The sequence below is a fragment of the Silurus aristotelis genome (genome assembly GCF_946808225.1).
Source record: "Silurus aristotelis genome assembly, chromosome: 6".
NCBI classification, from domain to species: Eukaryota; Metazoa; Chordata; class Actinopteri; order Siluriformes; family Siluridae; genus Silurus; species Silurus aristotelis.
Window position 1 is genome coordinate 5893758 of NC_139579.1, and position 25696 is coordinate 5919453.

Consider the following 25696-nt stretch of genomic DNA (forward strand, 5'->3'; position numbering starts at 1 on the left):
TTAGTCCTTTTGTCATTGTTCACAAACAAGATCATCAAAATGTTTAGTCGTGTTGTCAGTATGCACAGTTTCAGCATTTCATGATGTAAATGATTGTTTGTATGGCAGAAATTAATTTCAACAGAACAAATTGTTTTATTTGGTTGCATATTTAATTTATGTTGATTACAGGATTTACACTTTTACTCGACTGTACAAGTGTTTTTCTCGGTTGTTCCTACATTTTTCGGAAATTGTAATTCTGTGTTTGTTGGCAATTGAAGGTTCACAAGATTCACCTTTGACCTGCTTTAGAGAACCAGTTGATCATTGGTTGATCTGATGCTGTTCACTCGCCTTCATTAGTGACATTCACGATTCATCTGCACAATTCATCAATTCAACTCACATTTACAAAAAAAAAGTTGGAGCTTTTCTCCGATCAGAAATAAAATTCTTTAAGCGACTTGTTCAACCTCCACATCATTTATTAATTTGTGCTCATCATAAGAACTTTGTTGCTTTGATCAAATTGCGAATGCTTTTGTACATTCATTTAATCGATTGTGTACAATTTTCTTCTGTTTCCTACATTATTATGTTTATATTCATGATGATCAAAATATATTATACTGGTTTTACCTAAATTGTTTTAACCCCCAAAAACATCTCAGCATCAGTTTATTTTATAAGTCACTGAATGCCAAATGGTCAAACCAACTGTCAGAATATGTCGTCTAAAATTTCTATTAAACTTTATTTTAGTAAATGTGTTGAATTGAGGAAATTGTGCAGATGAATCTTGAATGTCACTAATGTGGCGAGTGAACGGCATCAGATCAACCAATGATCAACTGGTTCTCTAACGCAGGTCAAAGGTGAATCTTGTGAACCTTCAATTGGAGAGTGAATACAGACAGAGCAAAACACAGAATTATAAACAACCTAGAAATGAATGAACACTTGTACAGTACAGTATATATATAAATCAAATATGCAATCAAATAAATGAATTTGTGCTGCTGAAATTCATAGATACGGTACAGAAGAAATTCAAATGTTGTGCATTTTCAGTCATTGTAATCCAAACTGTAGTTTATATCAAGAAATCCTGAAACTGTGCAGCGGCATACTGACAACACGCATAAATATTTTGATGATTTTGTTGGTAAACAATGGAAAAAGGACTTATTATTCTGATGGGAATGAGATGTTCACTAACAGAAATACTTTCTTTTGAGAGATGAAATAAGGATTTTGAAAAAAGTACAGGCTTTTGCAAGAAACCCAATTTGTTGTGCTGTTTGTACAAATTGTTTTAAGAAATGCACTTACTGGTTTGCAAATATTAAGGATGATCCGAGAAACGCTCCAAAGCAACGTTGAAAAACTGGAATAGAAATGTTAGATGACAGATGATGACAACTGGTTTAACCATTTTGCATCCACAGACGTACACAATGAACTGATGCTGAGATGTTTTGGTGGTTAAAACTGTTCAGGTGTAACCAGTATATTATATTTTGATCAACATGAACATTAACACCTGATAATGTAAGAAACAGCAGACACTTGTACACAATCGATTCAATGATGTACCAAAGCGTTCGCCATTTGATCAAAGCAACGAGAAATGTTTTTAAGATGTGCACATGACTACATGAGATTGAGGTTGAATAAGTTTGAGAATTTCATTTCTGATCTGTAAAAACGCTCTAAAGCAACTGAGAAAAATCATTGGTGCTCCCCTGCCCACTTTTCAGGACTTGTACCATACAAGAACCAGAAACCGGGCAGAAAAAATCATTAATGACCTTCACACCCTGGACACAACATCTTCCAGCTCCTCCCTTCTGGCAGGCGCTACAGAACTTTGTTCACTAAAACTGCCAGACACAGGAACAGTTTCTTTCCCCAAGCAATCACCCTCACTAACAACTGAGCAGGGAATATAATTATGGTCAGTTGTTAGTGAGGGTGTCAGTCATCACATTATCTGTATATGTTGCACACACTATGGCTGCTATATATATTGTATAAAGTTCTATAGTAAACTCTCTTTCATACCTGGCACACAATACTGTCATTTGCACTCTCACACTTTATGTACATTACTGATCTTTATCCCTATTTATTACCCACACTGTCTATACTGTCTCATATTGTCTGTATTGTCTTGTATAGTCTGTTTTTGTCTTGTCTTGTCTGTTTTGTTATGTCTAGGTTTTATTTATGTCTGTACTTTTGAGAGTCACAAACAGCTGGAACCAAATTCCTTGTGTGTCAACACACTTGGCCAATAAACCTGATTCTGATTCTGATTTATAGTCTATCAGATGTAGTCACTGGTAGAAAGCACAGCTCAGTATTATCTAAATATTTCTAAGCCAAACCTCAATACCTCAAAAAAAAAAATTTTTTTGGAGGGGGGGACAGGGCTTCAGAAGTAGTTCACAAATTAAAGCAACGAATAAAAATCAATTCAATTCCTCAACCTCAGTTTTTTTCACTCAGGTTTAAACAAACATTTCTATTTAGTGTGATAAATACACAAATTCTCAAAAACTAACAATCTCTTCCAAATAAAAAAAATAAATGTTGACAACATAACTTTCGAATAATGTTGTATTGGATTTACTTTGAATTATTTTTATTATTAAAAAAATATTTGTGGACAGAATAAAAAAGCTGGAATGCAGTGCTGCTGCTAATCATAACTTTAACTCTTGTATAATTTTTCCAGGAATGATGGAGAATCTTCACCTCGAAATGACACTGCTCCGTACACGGTGTAGCCGCCGCATAAACAAATCGCTTCAGTTTTTCAGTCGAAGCTAATGAAAGCAGGGTTTAGGTTGGGCTACTGAAGCGCCTACTTTTTTCATGTTAATTAACTTGCTTTCTGTCCCATGAGGATGATGCCAATGTTCCTTAAGCCAGAGCCTGGAAATAGAAACCTCCCACTAGCATGACTTGTATGCCACAGGATCCCTGTCCATCTAATCAAGCTAATCAGATATATCATTAAGAGCTAGATATTAACATCAAAGCATTGACAGAGGATTGTTTTACTAATCTATTCTATTCTATTATGATCAAACTCATGATTATGATCAAACTCTTGATGTCACTCAAATGAGGATGGGTTCCCCTTTTGAGTCTGGTTCCTCTCAAGGTTTCTTCCACATAACATCTAAGGAGGTTTTTCCTTGCCACAGTCTCCATGGCTGCTCATCAGGTATAAATACACACCATTCACCTTAACTGTTAATTTCTGTAAAGCTGCTTTGAGACAATGTCTGTTGTGCAAAGCGCTATAGAAATAAACTTGACTTGACTTGACTTGACTTGACTTGACTTGACTTGACTTGACTTGACTTGACCATTCTATTCTATTCTATTCGTATTTTTATAATGGACATTGTCCTGAATCAGCTTTACAGAAATAGATTTCAAATATACATTTTAGCATCATAAATTAGTCCCTATATACTGTAATGATTCCTAATGGTGGTTCTAATGGTAAAACCCCCTGAGGTACATCGTATTAACCTGAATATATTGGGTCTTTTTTTTTTTTACAACAAATGGCACTTATTCTTTTTTTTTATCTTGATGTGACTGTTTTTGTGTGTTTGTGACGTGGTTTTGTTTCATTGATAAAAACAGGACTAACCAGGAATCCTGTTTCCTGCATTTTCTTTCTCCATAAAAACAATACAGGCTACTTTTTTTAAAACTGAAATAATGCTTTGAGGATGTTATAGTGCCCAAATTATGTTTTTTTTTAAATATCTTAAGATCCATAATTTGATTCCATGAATTTTCATGTATTATCTTCTCAAACAGGAAGTTACAGAAGGAGCATGTCAAATTGTTTGATTTCTCACAACAGTTCCAGATAGCAGAGAGCAGAGGTTTCCACCCACCTTGCCTCGAATTGGTACAAGGCCGTGGGTTGTTACCGCAGCAGTTTTTTTTAACCTCTCCTCCGCATTAAGCATCATGCTGCAGTAAAGGCTTAAGGGTTAAAACAGTACAGTTACAGTAGTGACAAATCAGTTTTGAGCCAAGATCTTGAAGATTTTCAAACAGAAATTACCATGGACACACACACACACACACACACACACACACACACACACACACACACACACACACACAAATATATACTTCAAGAAGAATTGAAATGATCATGCTTTCACTTAAGCATTCTTAATGAAATTCAATCTTTTACAGTTTGTCCTCAGTCGCTTCAGAGCGTTTCTCAGATCAGAAATGAAATTCGCTTCATTTTTGTTTAATTTGTTCAACCTCTACATTGTTATTCGCTTGTGCAAATCAAAAAAGCAATTGAAATATCAAACATCTCCCCTTAATAATTGGACGTTCTTTTATTTACAATACAATGTGTATTTGTATTTATTTATCCCATACAGATGCTTAGCATCTGCTCATTAGGAGACTGAGAAGAAACTGAACCTTGGAACCAGCTAACATTAACTTTTTAAACGTCAACATATCCAGTTAACAGCAGACTGAGACTGCTAGAAAGTTGGATGTGATCTTTAATGAAGGGATTAGACATGAGATTTCATCTCATGTCTTTGTTTTTTTGTTTTTTTTCCATTTTCAAATGAACAGCCCTAAAAAAAATGACAACTGCAATGTGGAGAGGAGTCACGATCATTACACGAGACATTCAAATGAAGTCGGAGGATTGTAAAATATTAATAAAGAAATTACTCTTCAACTCGGTTGTTCATTCGTTTTTGATTTGCTACTAAAGGGTTTTGAAAGTGAGCACTGGTTTTGCATAAGATTTAAGAACGTCCTCCAAATTGAAAGATTCACATGATTAAGGAGGAAGAAAGTACTATGTAAGCACAATTTAATGCTAAAGACATTTTTTAGCATCTCTTCTTCTTTCGGCTTCTTCCATTAGCGGTCGCAACAGTGGATTATCTGTCTCCATACCCCCCTGTCCTCTACATCTGCCTCTTTCAACACAACTACCTGCATGTCTTCCTTCACCACATCCATAAACCTCCTTCTTGGTCTTCCTCTTTTCCTCCTTTCTGGTGGCTCCATCCTCAGCATTCTCCTACTGATATACCCCATGTCCCTCCTCTGCACATGTCCAAACCATCTCAATCTCCCCTTGTCTCCAAAATGTCCTACATGCGCTGTCCCTCTAATAAACTCATTTCTAAATCCTGTCCATCGTCGTCACTCCCAACGAAAACCTCAACATCTTCAGCTCTGCTACCTCCAGCTCCACCTCCTGTCTTTTACTCAAAGCCACTGTCTCTAAACCATACAACATCTCAGGTCTCACCACAGTCCTATAAAGTCCTATGAATCAAACCTTTTTTTTTTTTTTTTTAAGCATTTTAACAAATAGAGAGAGACAGAATATAAAAAAAATCGATGAAAAATGAAAAGGTTCTCAAATAATTTGTATTTATTGTACTAATTGTAGTAGTAATTCTTGTAGTAATTCTTACCCATTTGCTTAGTTCAATTCAGATGATGTTTTTGCATAGGCAGTGTATATATTCTCAGAACTATCATTAATTTAATTGTTTAACATTTAATATTTATGAAAATCATCAAATTACATCTGCCCATAGAGACAAAACCATAGTTCAGATGACTCATCGTATTATCCGTTATAATAGCTGTCTATTCTTTTACACAATTGCTTGGTCCACTAAAGACACTTCCAAAGGAATGTTTGTTTAACACTCGATAATCAGTTGCTGAACCTGTCTCAAGAGTGGAAACGTTTTCTGGAATCGTTCAACGTGTTCATTTAGATTTAGTGTCTCTTAACCGGCAAAACCTGAAAGAAATACTGAAACATTACAGTGTCATATCAACATCCTTCCATCAACTCTTTCATGGCCCAGTTCTGTTCCCAGTTCTGTTCCCAGTTCATGACCATGTAGCTGTAGCTGGTGAAAAGACTGGTTCCATTTTTGCTCTATTGACTGGAAGGTTGAGTCTGAAATATAATTGTATGTTTGTTTATTGTTTCACTCTGGATTTAGTTAATGGGAAAAAGTTTCTTTATCAATCATTTTAGTCAATTGAGACTCCAAAATTAATATATTGAGAATTTTTTAATTATTTATTCAGCATGAAAGGTTTTTCCTGGTGGTTGATCCCCGGTCAGGGAACCATCCCCAGCCATTAGGGTTGCACAAGCCAGTGCACTCTTAGTGCCGGTCCCAAGCCCGGATAAATAGGAAGGGCATCCAGCGTAAAAACATGCATATGATCCGCTGTGGCGACCCCTAATGGGAGAAGCCGAAAGAATTTTTTTTTTTATTCAGCATAAAAGGTTTCCTCATGTCACCTCAGATCGTCACTTCTACCTTGATCATTAGCCGTCTAAATATAACTCCACATCCTGATTTGTCAAAAAGCTGTTTTTATGACTTCTGTCAACTGGTAGACAACTTATTTCACTTGAACTAAACTGAGGGTGATACAGGAGGCAGCTTTGCCATGTCACAGCATAGATCCTGAACTTGGGTTCTATTTTTTCTCTTTGCTAATCCCTTCATTAAAGATCACATCCAACTTTCTAGCAGTCTCAGTCTGCTGTTAACTGGATATGTTGACGTTTAAAAAGTTAATGTTAGCTGGTTCCAAGGTTCAGTTTCTTCTCAGTCTCCTAATGAGCAGATGCTAAACATTTCCTTATTCTTTGCAAAAACTCATGTATGGGATAAATAAATACAAATACACATTGTATTGTAAATAAAAGAACGTCCAATTATTAAGGGGAGATGTTTGATATTTCAATCGCTTTTTTGATTTGCACAAGCAAATAACAATGTAGAGGTTGAACAAATTAAACAAAAATGAAGCGAATTTCATTTCTGATCTGAGAAACGCTCTGAAGCGACTGAGGACAAACTGTAAAAGATTGAATTTAATTAAGAATGCTTAAGTGAAAGCATGATCATTTCAATTCTTCTTGAAGTATATATTTGTGTGTGTGTATGTCCATGTTAATTTCTGTTTGAAAATCTTCAAGATCTTGGCTCTCTATTTGTTAAAATGCTTAAAAAAAAAAAAAAAAAAAAGGTTTGATTCATGAAAGGGAAAGTTTATAGGACTGTGGTGAGACCTGAGATGTTATATGGTTTAGAGACAATGGCATTAAGTAAAAGACAGGAGGTGGAGCTGGAGGTAGCAGAGCTGAAGATGTTGAGGTTTTCGTTGGGAGTGACGACGATGGACAGGATTAGAAATGAGTTTATTAGAGGGACAGCGCATGTAGGACATTTTGGAGACAAGGGGAGATTGAGATGGTTTGGACATGTGCAGAGGAGGAACATGGGGTATATCAGTAGAAGAATGCTGAGGATGGAGCCACCAGAAAGGAGGAAAAGAGGAAGACCAAGAAGGAGGTTTATGGATGTGGTGAAGGAAGACATGCAGGTAGTTGTGTTGAAAGAGGCAGATGTAGAGGACAGAGGGGTATGGAGACAGATGATCCACTGTTGCGACCGCTAATGGAAGAAGCCGAAAGAAGAAGAGATGCTAAAAAATGTCTTTAGCATTAAATTGTGCTTACATAGTACTTTCTTCCTCCTTAATCATGTGAATCTTTCAATTTGGAGGACGTTCTTAAATCTTATGCAAAACCAGTGCTCACTTTCAAAACCCTTTAGTAGCAAATCAAAAACGAATGAACAACCGAGTTGAAAAGTAATTTCTTTATTAATATTTTACAATCCTCCGACTTCATTTGAATGTCTCGTGTAATGATCGTGACTCCTCTCCACTTTGCAGTTGTCATTTTTTTTAGGCTGTTCATTTGAAAATGGAAAAAAAACAAAAAAACAAAGACATGAGATGAAAGAAAGCTCTGTACATCACTTTTTTCCAGTTAGGAAAAAAAAAATATATATATATATAATTCACATTTTTTTTAAAAATTCTCTTCCATACAGTATGCTCAGAAAAAAAAAAAAGGTAAACGTAACAAAAAAACAGATGGAGCACAAGGCCACTTGTCACAAAGGTATCATGCACCGTGTTCAACGAAATTAAACGAGGAAAAAAAAAAAAAAAAAAAAAAAAAAAAAAAAGGATGGCTGATAATCTACTTTTCGTCAGATAGTTATATCCAAGATGGCAGAAAAAAAAAAGATAAATCATTGAGTTGGCACTCCAAACATTGGAGAATATTATATAATTAAGAAGCTTTGTGAAATAAGGTGAAAGCAGCAAGGGCCATGCAACTGTAGTGATGCTCCAGAATAAAGCATGTCCTTTTGTCTCTTTTTTTTTCCTTCTTTTTTTTCTTTCGCATGTCTAAAAACAGGTCAGAGTACCAATTCATATTATAGTGAACAAAAGCTTTTAAATGATTCACAAAACTTGTTTTTTTTTATTTTGTCAGTCTAAATCAAAGCTTTGTTTGCTCTGTACACAACATTGTAGTCATCCAAAAGTCTTTTATTACCTTTTTTTTTTTTTTTTTTTTCCTGAGCCTCAGTAATGGGTGTATGTCCAATTCTTCATGTGTAGACACATGTATTTTTGTATTTTATTTTTGTATTCGTTTGTTATTTTAGTGCTGGTGCTTTTAATTTCAATTCTTGCGATCTTTAGTCTGAATTTTTTTTGAAAATGTCCCATTGTATTAAAAAAAAACAACAAAAAAAAACAACATTACAAGAAGGAAGAAGCAAATGGAGTTACTGATTATGGTTATTATTTCATCCAGTTTGGCAAATGATTGAATTTGGTCTCCCGCAGCTCAATATTCCTTGTGCTAGGGCAGATATTTAACGTTAGCTTAAGCGCTTTGAATTGGACCAGCGACACAATCCGATTTGTTTTGCCCAGTTTGTTGTGCTGGATGAGATTTTTGTTTGTTGTAGGTTTGTAGTCTCTTTGGCTCGTGAAAATGATCATTTCTTTTATTAAAACAGAGTGGAAACAGTACTGGGCATGTGGATCTTATAAGTACTGGGAGAAACTCCAAAGGCAATATGCACCAACGAGACAAAAAAACAGCCTCGCAAACAGCATCCGAGTCGCCGCACCGTGTGCGCGTGAGAGTGCGGATTCAGTCCAGGAATGTCAACAGTAGTCTGCGGTTCTTATTGTCACTGGAGGTCCCGGTCCTCGAGATACCTGTACTCGAACGTGAATCCTTCTTTTTTCCTCTGGCCCCACTTCTCGTAGTCAAAATAAATGTAAGTCCCCTGAAGCACAAAAAAAAAAACAAAAAAAACAAGTAAAATTATACACAATGGTATTGGGACACGACTTTTCTAGCCATATGTGGTTCTCCTCCAAAATGTTACCACAATCTACTAGTGTTACACGTTTATTAGATGCTCTATACTTTTATTAGAAAGTGACCAATATTTGATATGTAGATTGACTTCTCCTCGTTAAACTGTTTCTCAGCAGCTGCTTCATGAATATGACGTTTCAACACTACGGAGTTTCACATAGAATATAGATTAACATGGCAGAGGTAGAGCTGCAACTTCCTGGTGACAAATAATTGTGCACTACAAAGCTCTGTTTCTGAAAGGGCCATGCATTAAAAGTCAGAAGGAACTTTTGACAAAGAACTAATTTTATGATTTGCTGTCTCTCTGAACCAAAGAAATAAACCATATTGTACCATATTTTATTGCATAGCATTCAAGTTTACACAATGCCTCATACAGCATTGAAACGCATTGTGTTGAGTCAAATCGGATCGCTCTGCTCCAGACATACCTGCTCCAGATGTACCTTGAATGTATCGTATCGTTGACTATGAATCAGCCTTAAGTTATAGAGATGGTACCACCTTCTTTCAGAATGAGAGCTAAGTATACTTCAAGGCTCTTCTCTGTTCTGGCACTGAGGTGGTGGAATGAACGTCCCTGGCTAGCGAGATTAAAAACCTACCTCTTCCTGAAACACCTAAATTAGCACTTTCCAAGTTTGCGTTGTAGAATTCTAGAGTTATATTTATATTAAGCTTGTAATCTTGTGTACCAGTGTAGATTTATTCATTACTAGAGATTTAAAGCATTTTTGTACGTCGCTCTGGATAAGGGCGTCTGCTAAATGCCGCAAATGCTGACGAATCACCTACTGCAACAATAGCTTCAGTAATACATTGCCAAAACATTTGGCAAAATGGTCTGCTGAGAAAAAGGTACAACTTTATGCACAAACCCATAACATGGTGGTGGCAGCATCATGCTAAGAAGATGCATCATTTTCCACTTGTACAGGTGCTCTAGTCAATAAAGTACAAGTGGACAATCCAAGTCAACAAAATAGAGCCCACATAAAAAAACAAAATAAAAAAAAAAAAAAAACCTTTGGAATGATTCGAGGTGTGTGTGCAGGAGAACCCCTCAATTTTATTCGATTCATTATGAAGAGTGGAAAAAATTGCCAAATGAAGAAACTGGTAGAATTTTACCATTTTTACAAGCAAATGCAAACAGGTTTGCAGGTTTCTGGTTGGTTGCTATATTACATAACATAAGGTGAAAAAATAATCTGATTTATTTCACAATTTTTGTTTTTTTGCAATTTGCAGTGCAATTTTACATGCGCGCACACTGGCCCTCACCTGCTCAAACTCATCAGTGATAGTCTTAGGCTCCTCGTGCCTCTGGAACCACATCATGTACTTCGTGTGGAACCTCCAGGACTGCTTTTTTAAGGCTTTCGCTGCCAAATACTGAGCCTTTGTGCCCTAAAATTAAGAAAACACGTTACACCGTGCATCTGTGTGTCATACAGAGTCTGGGCAAGAAGCAACTCAATGGATTGCTACCTCAAGGTAGTAGAAAATGAAGAAGAGAGTCTCTGTGGACAGCCTCTGGTAGAACTCCACAGAATCTGAGAGAGGTGGTGGCATCTGGTGGTGGAAAGGCAATGTAGGACAGGGATTCCTCATCAGGTACTGCCTGTGTGTGAGGGAAAGACGAGCATCAATTAGTGAACTCCAAAGGTTACAGGGGTCACCACAAAGAATAAAGTATAAACCCGGAAGTGATTTGGAACACATATCTATGACGGGCAGATGACCGTGTACCTGATCCTCTCCGAGTCAGATGGGTGGGGCATGTGCGCCCAGGCTGCCTCTTGCATAACGTGCTGGTAGTGCTGCTCTTTGGACAGAGGGATAGAACCCAGAGGGCAGACGCCCAGCGATGGAGGAATGTTAACCTCTGAAAGAGAAGACTGGGGGGTTGTGGGGGGACCTGATGGGGCAGTGGAACTAGGGAAGATATCTAAAGGAGGAGAAAAAGGATTAATCTTAAAGACAGGAATATACAGTCTCCTCTAAAAGTATTGCAATAGTAAGGCCAAGTCAATGGTTTTCGATACACAATGAAGACACTTATTTCCTGATATTTGCATCTAAATTTGTAAAATATTGCAACCTATGACTGACAGGCATTTCTTGTCAACCAGGTGTGTCCAGCAGGTCTGACTGCTTAAACAGTTAATATATCGGAATGTCAACTCTTGGTCTGAGCCCTGTGTTTTACCTGTGAAGTTTTTGAAAACAATAAACCAACAAGAAGACCAGAGAGCTGTCTATGGGAGCAAAAAAAAAAAGCAGCTATTTTCAGGCTGAGAAAACAGAAAATCCAACTGAACCATTTCAAGCTCACTGGTGAAGCACGGTGGAGGTAACGTCATGGCTTGGGCTTGCTGGCTGCTTCCAAAACAATCTCACTGATCATGGTGATTACTTATGATCATAGCAGCAGAATAGCTGAGTAGAGCAGCAGACGATCAACCGACTGAATCAAATCTATTCGGGAGGAACTTTATTGTGCGCCGATGCAATGACCGAGGGCAAGATGGGCAGGTAAATCATCAGAGGAGAACGCAACTGATCAGCATTTTACCTCCTGAAAAGAGTTCTAAAGGGGGAGTAGGCCCTCAAAAAAAAAAAGCTGCACTACAAGCCGGGGAGAGCATCCCCAAAAATGTCTGGTGATATCAGTGGGTGGCAGGCTTGATGATATGCGACCGAACATTAGAATTAGCGATGCTGATTGTGCATCTTTGTGCTTACTGTAAAAGAACCTGTTCCTCATCCACCTTATCCTAAAAAGTGTCTAAATCTAATGAAGAACATCCACAGCTGCCTTTATGGTAAATACCAACACAGAGCTTCTCTAGTCTTGCTTGAGAATTGAGAGTGGAATGGAAAAGATGAGCAAGGGAAATGGATTTAGACACCAAGCATCTTCAATCAGGAGTAATGCATGAATAATACTGCTTACTAAAATTACTCTCTCCACATGCAAACCCTTATAACCAGATTAGGAAACATAAATAGGTGTTAAAAATTAACATACTAAACCATTAATAATTATTTGTTGCAACAATAAACATACAAACACTAGCTTACCTGAACCATTGAACAGTTGTGAGTTCCAGTCTGCAACTTTGCTCACTGAAAAATGAATTTGTTGACCTTTAGGCTTTGTTCAAATCAACGTGTCATTTATTTATTAGGTAAACAGTAATTGGCCTTTTGCTATCCCTTTGAACACTTTATCCATTCCATGGGTAACGCAAACGCCGCTATGTGTAAATGCTGTTAAACTTCAGGAAAACAGAATCCATAGGGGCCCTAGTGAGATGAGTGTACGTGGGTGTATTGTATATTCACCTCCGGTAATATGGAGCGCAGAGAGTTCCCCCTCTAAACCTGAGCCCTGAGCTGCTCTCTCTGCCATCGATTTCAGAGAACTGAGTGGTTCCTGAGTCTGAAAATAAGAAAGCAAGAAATAGTAAAAACATATAATCCACAAATGTCAATAATTTAGCATCGTATGCATTAGACACTAGCGGTCCTCAAGTCTTATTTGTCCAGAAATGCAGCATTTTAAAACTGTTTCAGTGCAGTGAAAAGGTTTAACGACTTAACATGCAACATGGATTAAGTTTAGAGCCAAAGATAAGCCATAGGCGGTTCGATCTTGTATGAAAATGCCTTGTGAGGGTGCAGGTTTTCATTTCAGAAGCCACACCGAATAATCTACCTAAAGATAAAGAGGTGTGGCTTCTTACTTCTTGATCACCTACACCAACCCTAGTGGTGCTACTGTACATCCACTGTACACACACACACACACACACACACACACACACTATGGCCACATTTCAGGACACAACCATCATTCACATACGTGGTTCTTCCTGAAACTGTTGGCACAGATTTTGAGGCACAAAGTTGCATACTACTACTCTAAAATAAATCCAAGTTTCATTTCTATAGTATTGTCCCTTGAGAAGAAAATGGTTGCTGAACCGTGAAGGATGTACGCACTTTTGTGAGATACTATACGTCTCCACATTTGGTGGAATGACAAACAAATCTGTTGACTTACTACCAAATAATTATGATTACACAAATTAGAACACAGGGAAATGCATTAATATATGGTAAATATTTACAAACTTGATGTGTAGGTAAAAAGGTGACATTGTGGGAGAGAGAGAGAGAGAGAGAGAGAGAGAAAAAGAAAGAAAGAAAGAAAGAAAGAAAGAAAGAAAGAAAGAAAGAAAGAAAGAAAGAAAGAAAGAAAGAAAGAAAGAAAGAAAGAAAAAGACAGAAAGATGCAAGTGCGCTAAAGTAAAGGTAAAATTATTTGTTTAGTTTTTCTTTGGCTACAGGCAGTAAAATCTCAAACTATTATAATTTCCTTTTGGCAGTTTCATTGAACAATTTCTCATTCAAACCATTGAAAAAATCTTAACCAATAGTTATACTAAAAACATTTAAAAAATAATAAAATAGTAATACAAAGAATTATATTCAAAACATGTGCCCCCCCCCATATAAATACAAATTAATGCAAAATAATTGTCGTTATTTAAAAGATTGCGTACCCAAGAAAACTGTTGTTTGTTTTCCTGTGCTAGAAATACAAGGATCAATCCCATTCATGAATATTACCCAAACTGCTTAAACCAAAACCATTGACAAAAAAGCCATCAAGAACCCCTTGGCTTGGCTCAGTATCTGGAATTTAAATCCTACTGAAATTCTGTAGGCTGAAAAGAAGAACAGACCAACGTGTGCATGAGGATTAGTGTTGTTTAGTCTCTCCAGATGGAGCTTCACTCAAATTTTGAACTCAAATTTTATAAAGGAATTGGGCAGAAAGTATTTCTTTTTTTTTTTTTATATTGTAAGCAAAAACAGTCAAGAAGAAAAAGAAAAAAAGGAGAGAGGGAAAAAACAAAAAAACAAAAAAAAAAACACCCTCCTTCCCACTATTGCTTATCGATCTGGGATGGGTTATAAGGCCATCTCCAAATAATTTTAAATTTACCATTCCAGATGGAGGATTGTTTACAAATAGAGAGTCTTCAAGACAAACAAATTTAGTCCAGACTGTTTAATTTTCAGGGGCATCATGTGACCCAAAAAAAGAATGGTTAAAAAAAAAAAAAAAAAAAAAAAAAAAAACTCTCCAAAAGAATATACAGTACAAATTAAAATTGCATTTAAAATAAATTAAAAAATAAATAATAATTCAGGGGGAGTGGTGGCTCCAGCGGTTAAGGCGCTGGGTTGCCGATCGGAAGGTCTGGGGTTCAAGCCCCGGTATCGCCAGGCTGCCACTCTTGGGCCCTTGAGCAAGGCCCTTAACCCTCTATGCTCCGGGGGTCCCTTACGAGGGAAATTTCAAGGTCTGTGACGTCGGAGTGACGTGGGGCCGCCTTCCCGTGGGCTCACCACCTGCAGGAGGGACCGTAAGGGACGGTGCTGTGAGGATTGTGCAGCAGTCGAAGGCGGGGGCCTGCTTAGACTGCTGCCCCCGTGACCCGAATTACGGACAAGCGGGAGAAAATGAAGGATGAATGAATAATAATAATTCAGGAAAAAAAATTGCCTTTGGATTGATGAAACAAAGGTGAAGATGTTGAGTCATTATGGAGTAAGCCAAACAAAGCATATCAAACAAACACCTCAAACCCATTGTCAACCATGGTTTTGGAGGAGGGGTGATTTGGGCGACCACAGGACATGGGAAACTGGCAGACAACAATAAACTCCTTTGTATGCAAAAATATTCTTGAGAAAAATGTGAGACCATCTGTCAAGCAGCTGGGCTGAATGTGTCATGTGACGGGACAATTTCCGATCGCACACTAGCAAATCTACATCTGAATGGCTAAAGAAAACGGAACTCAAGATGATGGGATGGCCGAGTCAAAGTCAAACCGTTTGGAGATGCTGTTGTGGGATTCTGAAGGAGCTGTGGGCTCTCAAACATCAATAAACAGAAAGCAATGTTGTAAAAAAAGAAGTCTAAACTTCTTACAAAACAAGGAAGTGATGAACAACACAAAACAGGTCACGTTAATGTGACTAAATGTCGCTCCCAAATTAAAGGGTGTGCTTATTTTTCCGAGGTTTGTGTTGTTGCTGGAGGTTATTTGCTAGCGAAAAACACACAATTGCATATTTAGACTGCTTTTTTTTTTTTTCTTCTTCATACTTATGATGCAGTATTCCAATACTTTTGGAGTTGACTGCAGATCTTCCATATGACCCATGTTTATTTTTAAATATGCAATGAAAGACTCCCATCATTTATTAGGTGGACGTGTGTGTCTGACCTTGATGGCATCGGCCGCTTGCGTGTAGGAGTGAGGTCCATTCAACAGGCTGCCCCCGATTGGTTTACTCTCACTATACGAGGGCGATGGTGAACTTGTAGGAAGAGTCAGGGACCCCAGAAGGCTGGACCCAGTGTCCTTACTGTCAGGAGATAAAGTAGAGAAGCGTGCATGGCATTTTAGGTTGTAATTAGAGCTAAATAAATGATCAACGCCATAAATTCAACTTTGATTAAACAGTACCGTCGTCGATTCGATGACAAAACATCAATATGTTGCCTGATTCAAATATGTTCCTCTTAAAAATTCAGACGTTGCAATTGCTCTAGCACACAACCTACACCTGACACTCTGTGGACGAGCAGCGCAAAAGGTGTGCAAAACCTGGCAACCCTTTACTTAGAGAGAAGGTTATACTCACGGCAGATTGGTTGTGGAATTTAAGGTTGAAGCTTGGCTGTTCTGTAACTGGCTGGCACTGCTGAGGGCAGAATCGGACGCGCTATCTGCTACTATGGCGCTATAGGCTGAAGAGACAGGGGGGAAATCGGAATGAAAGGGTTTCTTCAGGTTTCACCAAGTCAAATGTAAGACTTTTGAAGACCACTAAGAAATTAAGTTTAAGACCTACATAACGACATCAAAAACACACACACAAATAGCAACTGGCCTTAATGTGTTGCAGGAGCATTTCAATGAGCATTAGGGTTAGCGTTACATGGAAAGACCTAGAACAGCGGATTTAACACTTGTTTTAGACTAAACTTTGAAACCCTGCAGAAACCCCGGCTACAGACAAATTCAAATTTGTATAATTATGAATGGAATAATGTGTACAACCATCACTTACTTGTGCTGCCATTCTGTTTTTGGCCACTAGGTGGCCGTGGAAGCAATGAGCTCCCAACAGCTGTTGCACTTCCGGATGTCGAGTTTCCTCCGTTGCTCCCGATGACGCCCACGTTGCTCGTTTGCACCAGTACCCCTCCGACAGGGCTGGGCGGAACCAAAGGCAAGGGTTGCACTGTGGTCTGTGTAGTACCCAGACCCAAGACTGCATTGCTAATAGCTGTAGTGCCCGGTGCGGTCCCGAGGAGACCCGTTGAAGCACTGTTTCCATTTGTGCCAGTTGCTGGTACCCCCCCAGAGTTTGTGACACTGGCATTACCTGTAGCGTTTGCAGTGCCAGATGCAGCAGCCTGAGCGTATGGGGCTGGGGTGGAACCTTGCAAGGGCCCTGATATGCTGGTCCTGGATGCCGGCATCCCTGAAAGACCAAGGGCGGAAATCTGGCCAATGGCGCTGGTGGTCGGCGCAACACTCTTGGCAAGGCCCAGGTTGAGAGAATGGCTCAGGCTGGACACTGGATTTGAGGTGAGCAGAGGCTGGGCTTGGTTGCTGGGTATAGCGATACTGGAAGGCGACGAGGTTGCTGTGGGATTGGGTAAGAGGATACTGGAGGAAGCTGGTGAGGCTGAAGCAGTGGATTGGGAGTTGACGGCATTTTTGGATTGGTGCTGCTGTAGGCCCTGCTGCATTTGCTGCTGGATGGCGGAGCTGTAGCTGCACAAGTTTTGTATGTGGCCTCCCATATTGCTCACGAGGCTGCTGCCGCCGCTTCCTGAGCTGCTGCTACTGTTGCTTGCCATCGTCGCCACAGACACCACCGAGGTAGAGGAGGATCCCGAAGATGATGAGGAGGATGAGGACGAGGAAAGAGATGACGGATTGCCATTTTTTACTGGAGACTGAGGAGAACGAAATAACCACACGGTTTTAAATGCAATACGAAGACATGCTTGCAACAGATTCCACATAAATGAGAGAAGGTTTTTAAATTACCTGGCTGAATTCACTATCTGTGGAACGACCTCGCTTCTTATCGTCCTCAGAATTCTTTAAAAGAAAAAAAAAAAAAAGATCTATTTATAATAGGGGTGTAACGGTACACGCATTCGTAGCGAACTTTTTCGATACAGGGCTTTCGGTTCGCTACCGGTTCCCTCGCGACGTATTAGGTGGCGGCCCGCAAGTTTGTTTAAGCTCCGCCTCGCACGTCCAGCGTATTTCTTTCTTATTATTAAACTAAGAAAACATACACAAATTAATGCCAAAAGGTATAAAAAAAAAAAAGCAGCCACATCCATTTTAACGAGTCTTGCGATACAGATTCTTTAACATTTTATGTCCAGCTTCAAGAATTTCTCTTAAAAAGGAGAAAATTCTGACAATTACACGTATCGAACCGTGAATTTTTGTGTTGCTGTTACACCGATAATTGATAAGTTACATTTCATTAAAGCATTAATAACAACTGATCGTGACTTTTTTATGCGTGTGGCAAGCTGCAGGAAACGTTTTTTTACCGTAGTGCAAGTAGCCGGGGATGGAGGGATCGGGGAAGACGAAGTGGTGGATGTCGGCGTGGAACTGGAGTGCTGGAAGATTTCGTCCTCTGTGTGAGCTGGAGGAGATGTAGCGACCAATGGCTGGGCTATTAGTTTTTTTTTTTTATACGCAGAAAATACAGAAACATAAAAAAAAAACAACAAAAAAAAAACCTTACAACAATCATAACCAGTGCATTTAAAATCAACTCCTATGAGCTTACATATATCCTCCAAGTCCAGGTCATCGTAGAGGAATTCATTCTCTTCAAAGTCAGGATCCTGAGAAGAATCGATGTAGTACTCTACGTCATCCTTGATCTTGCGGATAGAGTCCACCTGTACAGAGTCGTTGTCTAGCATTCGCAAAATGGTCTCCAGCATACAAATGTGGTAGCGGTGTCTTTCGATCAACTTTTTTAGCTCCTCTATTCGGTCCTGTTTCTGGTGGAAAGGGGAGACCACAGTAAGAACAACACTGACCAAAGACTTTAAAGTTAAATAAAAACATTTTAAAAATCCAAAAATGTAAAATACAGATTTGTAATTTCAATCATTTCTGATCAAATAGTTTTTGGTAACTAAAGTTCATTAAAAGTAGGGGACTTGGAAAGTTCCTTCTGAAAGTATTGGAATGGCAAGGCAAATAAATTTGTTTTTGCTATGAAGCCATTCGATTGCTTTTCCACACACGAAGAAAAAAATCTCCACTGTTTTCTTCAGTTTCTCATTTATTACCCTCCCATCACTACCTGGTCATTATACAGTTATGACCCTTATGTTCTATCACTAGTAGACTAATGATAAGGGCGTTTGTGTCGGATGGATCAGAATCCTCAGTTAAAAAAAAAAAAAAAAAAAAAAAAAAAAAAAAAAAGAAAAGATGCCCGAAGAACTGACCTCTTTGTCTCCTTTCTTTTTCCGTGTCTGCACGGAAAGTGACTCGACCTCGCTTTCAAACTGGTCCACCTGCATGTTTAACGTGTCTATCGTTGCCTGTGGGACAAGCAAAAAAAAAACTAAGGTGAGACACCTGTGGATTAATGGTAGTTTAATGGTTTCTATACCAAGTCTCTGATGTATGATCAGGTGGTGCTGGGGCAAAGAGAATGTTTGTACTTACTGTGAGCCACTGTCCAACCTCCTCTTTCTCTTTTTGTGCAGGGTCTACTTTCTGAGCGAGGCCGAGTCCCTCTTTGGAGTACGCTTTCGTTTTTGTCTCTCGCTCCACAATTTTAAAGCGCTCCATTTGCTGAGAAAACAAAATCGAATTTCATTCATCTATTTTGCTAATCTCTCTCTCTCTCTCTCTCTCTCTCTCTCTCTCTCTCTCTCTCTGACACACACACACATATATATATATATATATATATACACACACACAGCATCCCAATGTATCGTATGAGAATTAAAAAAGAATAAAAGCAAGCAAAAAAAAAAAAAACTTTAAAAAATAAATTCTATATTTAAATAAAAAACAAAAAATTATTTTTATATATATATATATATATAAAAATAATTATACATACATACATATACACACACAAACGCGCGCTCATCTCAATAAATTTGAATATCATTAAAAAGTTGATTTATATATTAGAAATCAACTTGTATATTATATAGATTCGTCACACACAGACTGATATATTTCAAGTGTTAATTTCTTTTCATTTTGATGATTATGGCTTATAGCTAATGAAAACCAAAAATTCAGTATCTCAGAAAATTAGAATATGTTGGAAAAAGTTGAATATTGGAGACTCGTGGTGTCTCACTCTATTCAGCTCATTAAATCAAACACCTGCTAAAGTTTCCTGAGCTTTTAAATGGTGTCTCAGTCTGGTTCAGGCTGCATAATCATGGGGGGAAGACTGCTGACTTGACTGTTGTTCAGAAGATGATTATTGACACCCTGCACATGGAGGGTAAGAAACAAAAGATCATCGCTAAAGAAGCTGCTGTTCATAGAGTGCTGTATCCAAGCACATTCATGAAAAGTTGAATGGAAGAAAAATATTTGGTAGAAAAAGGTAAAACGAAACTCATTCAAGAATTTGAGGAGATTCACAAAGAGTGGACTGCAGCTGGAGTCAGTGTTTCAAGATCCTCCACACACAGACGTATCCATGAGCTACAGCTGACTCATTCCTTGTGTCAATCCACTCCTGAACCAGAGACAACCTCAGAGGTGTCTCACCTGCGCAAAAGACAAAAAGGACTGGACTGTTGCTCAGTGGGCCAAAGTCGTCTTTTCAGATAAAAGGAATGAAAATTTAGCATTTCATTTGGAAATCAAGGTCACAGAGTCTGGAAGAAGAGAGGAGAGGATCAGAATCCTAATTGCTTGAGGTCCAGTGTAAAGTTTGCACAGTCAGTGGTGGTTTGGGGAGTCGTGTCATCTGCTGATGTTGGTCCACTGTGTTTTATCAGGTCCAAGATCAGCACAGGCGTCTACCAGGAAGTTTTAGAGCACTTCATGCTTCCTTCTGCAGACCAGCTTTATGGAGATGCTGATTTCATTTCCCGGCAGGATTTGGCACCACACACGGCCAAAAGCACAAATATCTGGTTTAAGTTCCATGTGCTTGATTCGCCAGCAAACTTACCTGACCTAAACCCTAATGGAGAATCTATGGGGTATTGTAAAGAGGAAGATATGAGACACCAGACCCAACAACGTAGAAGAGCTGAATGCTGCTATCAGAGCAACCTGGGCTTCCACAACACGTCAGCAGCACCACAGACCGATCGCCCCATGCCACGCCGCATTCCTGTAGTAATTCATGCAAAGGGAGCCCCGACCGAGTATTGAGTTCTGTACATGTTCATAGTTTATTTTTATTTTTTTTAGTAGTCCAACATTTCTGTTAAACATCTTTTTTGGTCTCAAGTATTATTCTAATTGATTTAAATTTTGTGTTTTCATTAGCTGTAAGCCAAAATCATCCAAATGAAAAGAAATGAACACTTGAAATATATCAGTCTGTCAGTGGGATGAATCGATATCATACACACATATGCAGATTTACCACATTACAGCTGTGCATTATATATTTACACACTTAATACTTCAGAAAATTATTTCTTGTGGATTAAATGGTCCATCATTTTTAAACTGCTATTAGACTTGAATATTAAAATGAAAGGAAATTGCAATAATGCAGTACATGACAACTGTTGGGACAAAATCTCATCCCTGTGCCAGGTCTAAATGTTAACCTTGTTCTACTTGTTAATGCAGTAATACAAAAATTAGGAAAATAAAAGCAGTACTGTACACAAATCTCTCAGTCTCTCACACATCCACTCACTGTCTCTATGAGTTTGCGGTTGTCCACTAGCTGCCTTTTGTCTTTGATCTCGTTCGAGGCCACCCACGTCTTAATCTGGTCTCGGAGGCGCTGGAAAAAGCCAGATAGAGAGAGGAAGAAAACGAGAGACAGGAGGAGAAATGAAGTGACAATGAAACAGTGATGACTATAAGGAGAAATGGAGAGTACGCTTGTACGCTTGTGTCCAGCATGCACTAACATGTCCTGTGAGGCCAAGCTCACTTGACCTCACACACAGGTGCAGGCGTATACTAAACAGTAGGAGTGCAACGACGCGCGCGTGACCCGCGGATTAATCGTAATTTTACGCTCGCAGAATGAAAGATGTGGGGTTTTTTTGCTTTTGTAGCAATTTTCAAAAACACACAGAGCGGTCATGGGTTCATCTGAAACGTGCTGATCGGCCAACAACGATGGCTGGCGGAGGAGCAGAAGAACTTGAAAAGCCTCTCGCGTCATTCTCCGTATAGGAGCGTTTCCTCGCTGCAACTTTTCGTGATAAATGGAAAGCAAATTAGACGTGTCTCCTCCCCGTTTATTTTTGAAAAATGGTCCCATCCGCAAACCGCGTTGTGAGTTTTGTGATCCGCTGCACAACTGCTGAATAGGCATGGCCAAAATAATAAAAGACCAAGCTTGTGGCGGCCTTAACAAATAATTGGTCAGAAAATGAGCAAAAGTGAAACGTCTGCGCTCCTGAGACCTACTGTGCCACCGTTTGCTCAGTTTGTTTATCGATCCTGACCATTAATTTGTAAAGAATATATTTTAAAAAAAGACTAATTTGGCTCGCTTTGGTACCAAGCTTCATTATAGCAACCAAAAAAAAATTATTATTGAATGAAACACTGTACTGCTATGAAAGAAAACTCGCATTTGACTGTGTAACAATTTTCATTTTAAAACTGACGTATTGTCCGTAGACGGTTACTGAATGTATGGTTACATGAATCTGAACTAAATATAATGCAATAATAAAGTTTAGCTCGAACCAAAGCTGTTTAATTGTTAAAAAAATAAATTAATAAAAAACACTATACAGCTATTGCTCATTATTGCACCCATTATTTAATTTCATTATTTATTTATTTATTTGCACACAATACTTTACTTTGTATGTATAGCAACATTATTGAACATGATCCTCATTATACGAATAAAATAGCACTTGAGAATGCTCTAATTCCCCAGATGTTTTTTTTTTTTTTTTTCTGAACAGTTTTTGGAGCTTTTAGCAGTAGGTCCACCAGCCACCCTCACAATGTGCCATCATGCCAATTCAGCACCATCGTATCGTAGTTCTCGAGCCAAACTAACAGCTGAGGAAACAGTTGGTTTGGGAAACCCTGCACAAACAGAAAGAGGCAGGTCGTATGCATGCTTGATGTCCTTATCTGGGGATTGATCTTCATGGAGTTTGTCATTAAAACAAAAATGAGGAGAAACATTGAAGCCTGAAAGTCTCTGGTGCGCTGGAAAACGGATTTTGCTTATACGAGGTGGTATCAAAAAGTCCACACAGTACCACACAGTCGCAGGGAGCACCAACCTTCATACGTCAGTGCGGTGTACATCGTGTACATTCTCGCGCGATGAGAACGGCTATTAAGACCATGTGCGCACTCGTTTACCGAGCTCTCCTCGCCGAAAACGTGATCTCGCCCACCCCGCTCGCCAGATTCGGCTCGTGCGGACTTCGTCCTTTTCCCGGAGATGAAGATCCGGCTCGAAGCTCGCCGTTTTTGACCCCTTTGGAAAAGAAGACGTTCCAGGACGTATTCCAGAAGCGGCATCTGTATCGCTGTGGACTATTGTGAAGGTGAAAGTGTGATACCACCTTTCTATACGCAACAAAACCTCGTAAACGGAGATCTGAATGCACAAAGGCCTGACGCGGCTAAAAGTCCGGGTAAAGCCACATCACGGCATCATGTACCTGTTGAACATTATCTTCCAGATGTACTCGCCTTTAAATGTGTGATCGTTCGGCTTCAAGAGCGGAATTGAGCTACTGACTGCTGCGATGTGCCGTTACATGAGGAAATCCTGAGAGCTTAGGCGCATTTCTCCCATAACAACTATTCACAGCTCGAGCGAAAGAGTGGGACAACACTAGACAGGCCACGCTCTAATCGGCTCTGTGGGACAGAGTTGTGTCATGCTGTTACGGGCAAATGCTGCTCACACCAGACACTAATGCGGGAGTTCTGATTTACAACCCACTGTTCTGTCGTATATCCAAAAGAGATCCGCATCCCAAGATCAGTTTAAATCAACTAATTGATACTAATACATTGACAATTTATGTATGAAATAATTGGGCTTCAGTGTTTTATTCATTATACAGTAAGATCAATCAATATCTAAACCATGGCAAGATTCATGAATATAATCGCATTTGAGTGAATTCGCATCCAATTTTGATGTAGGGATTAAAGCGCTATATTAGAGCTTATTTGTGGCATTTGAATATGGAAATCTGTTGCTGTTTATTCTCAGTAAATATGACGTCCAAAGAGCTGCAATTGTTAATGAAGCAAACAATCGAAGAAAAAAAAAAAGAAAAAAAGAAAAAAAAATTACTAAAATTGCACTTTGAAATCATGTTCATTATTTGAGATTATATAAATATAATATTTCTGGCCGTCACTGTGAGAATTATAACGCTCAGTTGCATTTATTTTATATAATCTAGGAACATTTTATTTTATTTACATTTAATGAATTCATTAATTTATTTATTTATTTATGAAACATCCAGTAAAGGGTTGTGCAAAAAAATTAATAAATAAAAATAATGTGCGTCTAAACGTGTGTAAAAATGTCTCACCTGCAATTTTTTTATCTCTTTCTTGAGGTCAGCCTCATACTTCTCCTTCTGGTTGGCATTGGCTGCATTGTGTAGCTGGAAAGAGAAAAGCAAGTGTGCAAACAATATATTTAAAAATATATTTATTCAAAGGCACAACAAATTGTATATATAGTACAAATTATATATAAATTTCTCTTCCTGGTTTAAAGTAAAATAATTGCTATTAACAGTCTGTTTTTGAAGCGAACTCTCACCTTTTGCCAAATGTCTTCAAACTGTTCGACTCCTTCTGAAACTTTTTTTAGACATCGATCAATTTCTCCTGGGGAGAAAAATAAAGGGACTCATTTCAGAAACAGGACATGAAATCAAAGTTGCAAGAAAAGGAAACCTTTGTGAAACCTGATCGTAAATATCACCAGAATATGTTTTTTTCCTTTTCTTTTTTGGTTTATGCAATACGTAGCCTGACCTGAAGAGGGCTTTCATGCAAGAAATGCCAAAAGTTTTTGCAGAGAGAAATTAATTCTCACTGCTGTGCACATCTGTGCAGGATACAAAAATGGATATGGTGTGTGTGTGTGTGTGTGTGTGTGTGTGTGTGTGTGTGTGTGTGTGTGTGTGTGCGTGCGCGTGTGTGTGCGTGCTACCAGTTGACAGAGAGATGGATGGACAGTGTGTATGACTGATGGATGGATAGACAGTGTGAGCTACTGGTAGACTGATAGATGGATGGGGACTGTGTATGTTGTACTAAAAGTCTGATTGAGAGGTGGATAATGTGAGAGAAAGAGAGAGAGAGAGAGAGAGAGAGAGAGAGAGAGAGAGAGATACTAGTAAACAGATAGAGAGATGAATGGGGGGGGAGAGAGAGAGAGAGAGAGAGATACTAGTAAACAGATAGAGAGATGAATGGGGGGGGAGAGGAGAGAGAGAGAGAGAGAGAGAGAGAAAGAGAGAGAGAGAGAGAGAGAGAGAGAGAGAGAGATAGTAAACAGATAGAAAGATTAACAGAGAGAGAGAGAGAGAGAGAGAGAGAGAGACTAGTAAACAGAGAGAGATTAACCGAGAGAGATTAACCGAGAGAGAGAGAGAGAGAGAGAGAGAGAGAGAGAGAGAGAGAGAGAGAGAGAGAGAGAGACTAGTAAACAGATAGAGAGATTAACGGAGAGAGAGAGAGAGGGAGAGAGAGAGAGAGAGAGAGAGAGAGAGAGAGAGAGAGAGAGAGAGAGAGAGAGACTAGTAAACAGATAGAGAGATGAACAGGGGGGGGAGAGAGAGAGAGATACTAGTAAACAGATAGAGAGATGAACGGGGGGAGGAGGGGGAGAGAGAGAGAGAGAGAGAGAGAGAGAGAGAGAGAGAGAGAGAGAGAGACTAGTAAACAGATAGAGAGATGAACAGGGGGGAGAGGGAGAGAGAGAGAGAGATACTAGTAAACAGATAGAGAGATTAACGGAGAGAGAGAGAGAGAGAGAGAGAGAGAGAGAGAGAGAGAGAGAGAGAGAGAGACTAGTAAACAGATAGAGAGATGAACG

The 25696-nt window shown here is 38.9% G+C and overlaps 1 protein-coding gene across 1 annotated transcript in view; it reads right to left on the reverse strand.

Annotated features, from left to right (window-relative positions):
• Nucleotides 1-7697: 7697 nt before the first annotated feature.
• Nucleotides 7698-25696, reverse strand: part of cnot3b (CCR4-NOT transcription complex, subunit 3b) — a gene marked incomplete at its 5' end in the record, with an annotated part of 31397 nt that continues 13398 nt past the window's right edge. Inside the window, 17 exon segments of the mRNA XM_083544485.1 lie at nt 7698-9212; nt 10595-10720; nt 10802-11038; nt 11041-11261; nt 12398-12442; nt 12662-12758; nt 15625-15766; nt 16046-16151; nt 16475-17372; nt 17467-17520; nt 17991-18118; nt 18236-18455; nt 18912-19007; nt 19135-19263; nt 21326-21415; nt 24177-24251; nt 24413-24480. Of these exon segments, the coding sequence (XP_083400611.1) occupies nt 9114-9212; nt 10595-10720; nt 10802-11038; nt 11041-11261; nt 12398-12442; nt 12662-12758; nt 15625-15766; nt 16046-16151; nt 16475-17372; nt 17467-17520; nt 17991-18118; nt 18236-18455; nt 18912-19007; nt 19135-19263; nt 21326-21415; nt 24177-24251; nt 24413-24480 (2831 nt within the window). The 3' untranslated portion in view covers nt 7698-9113.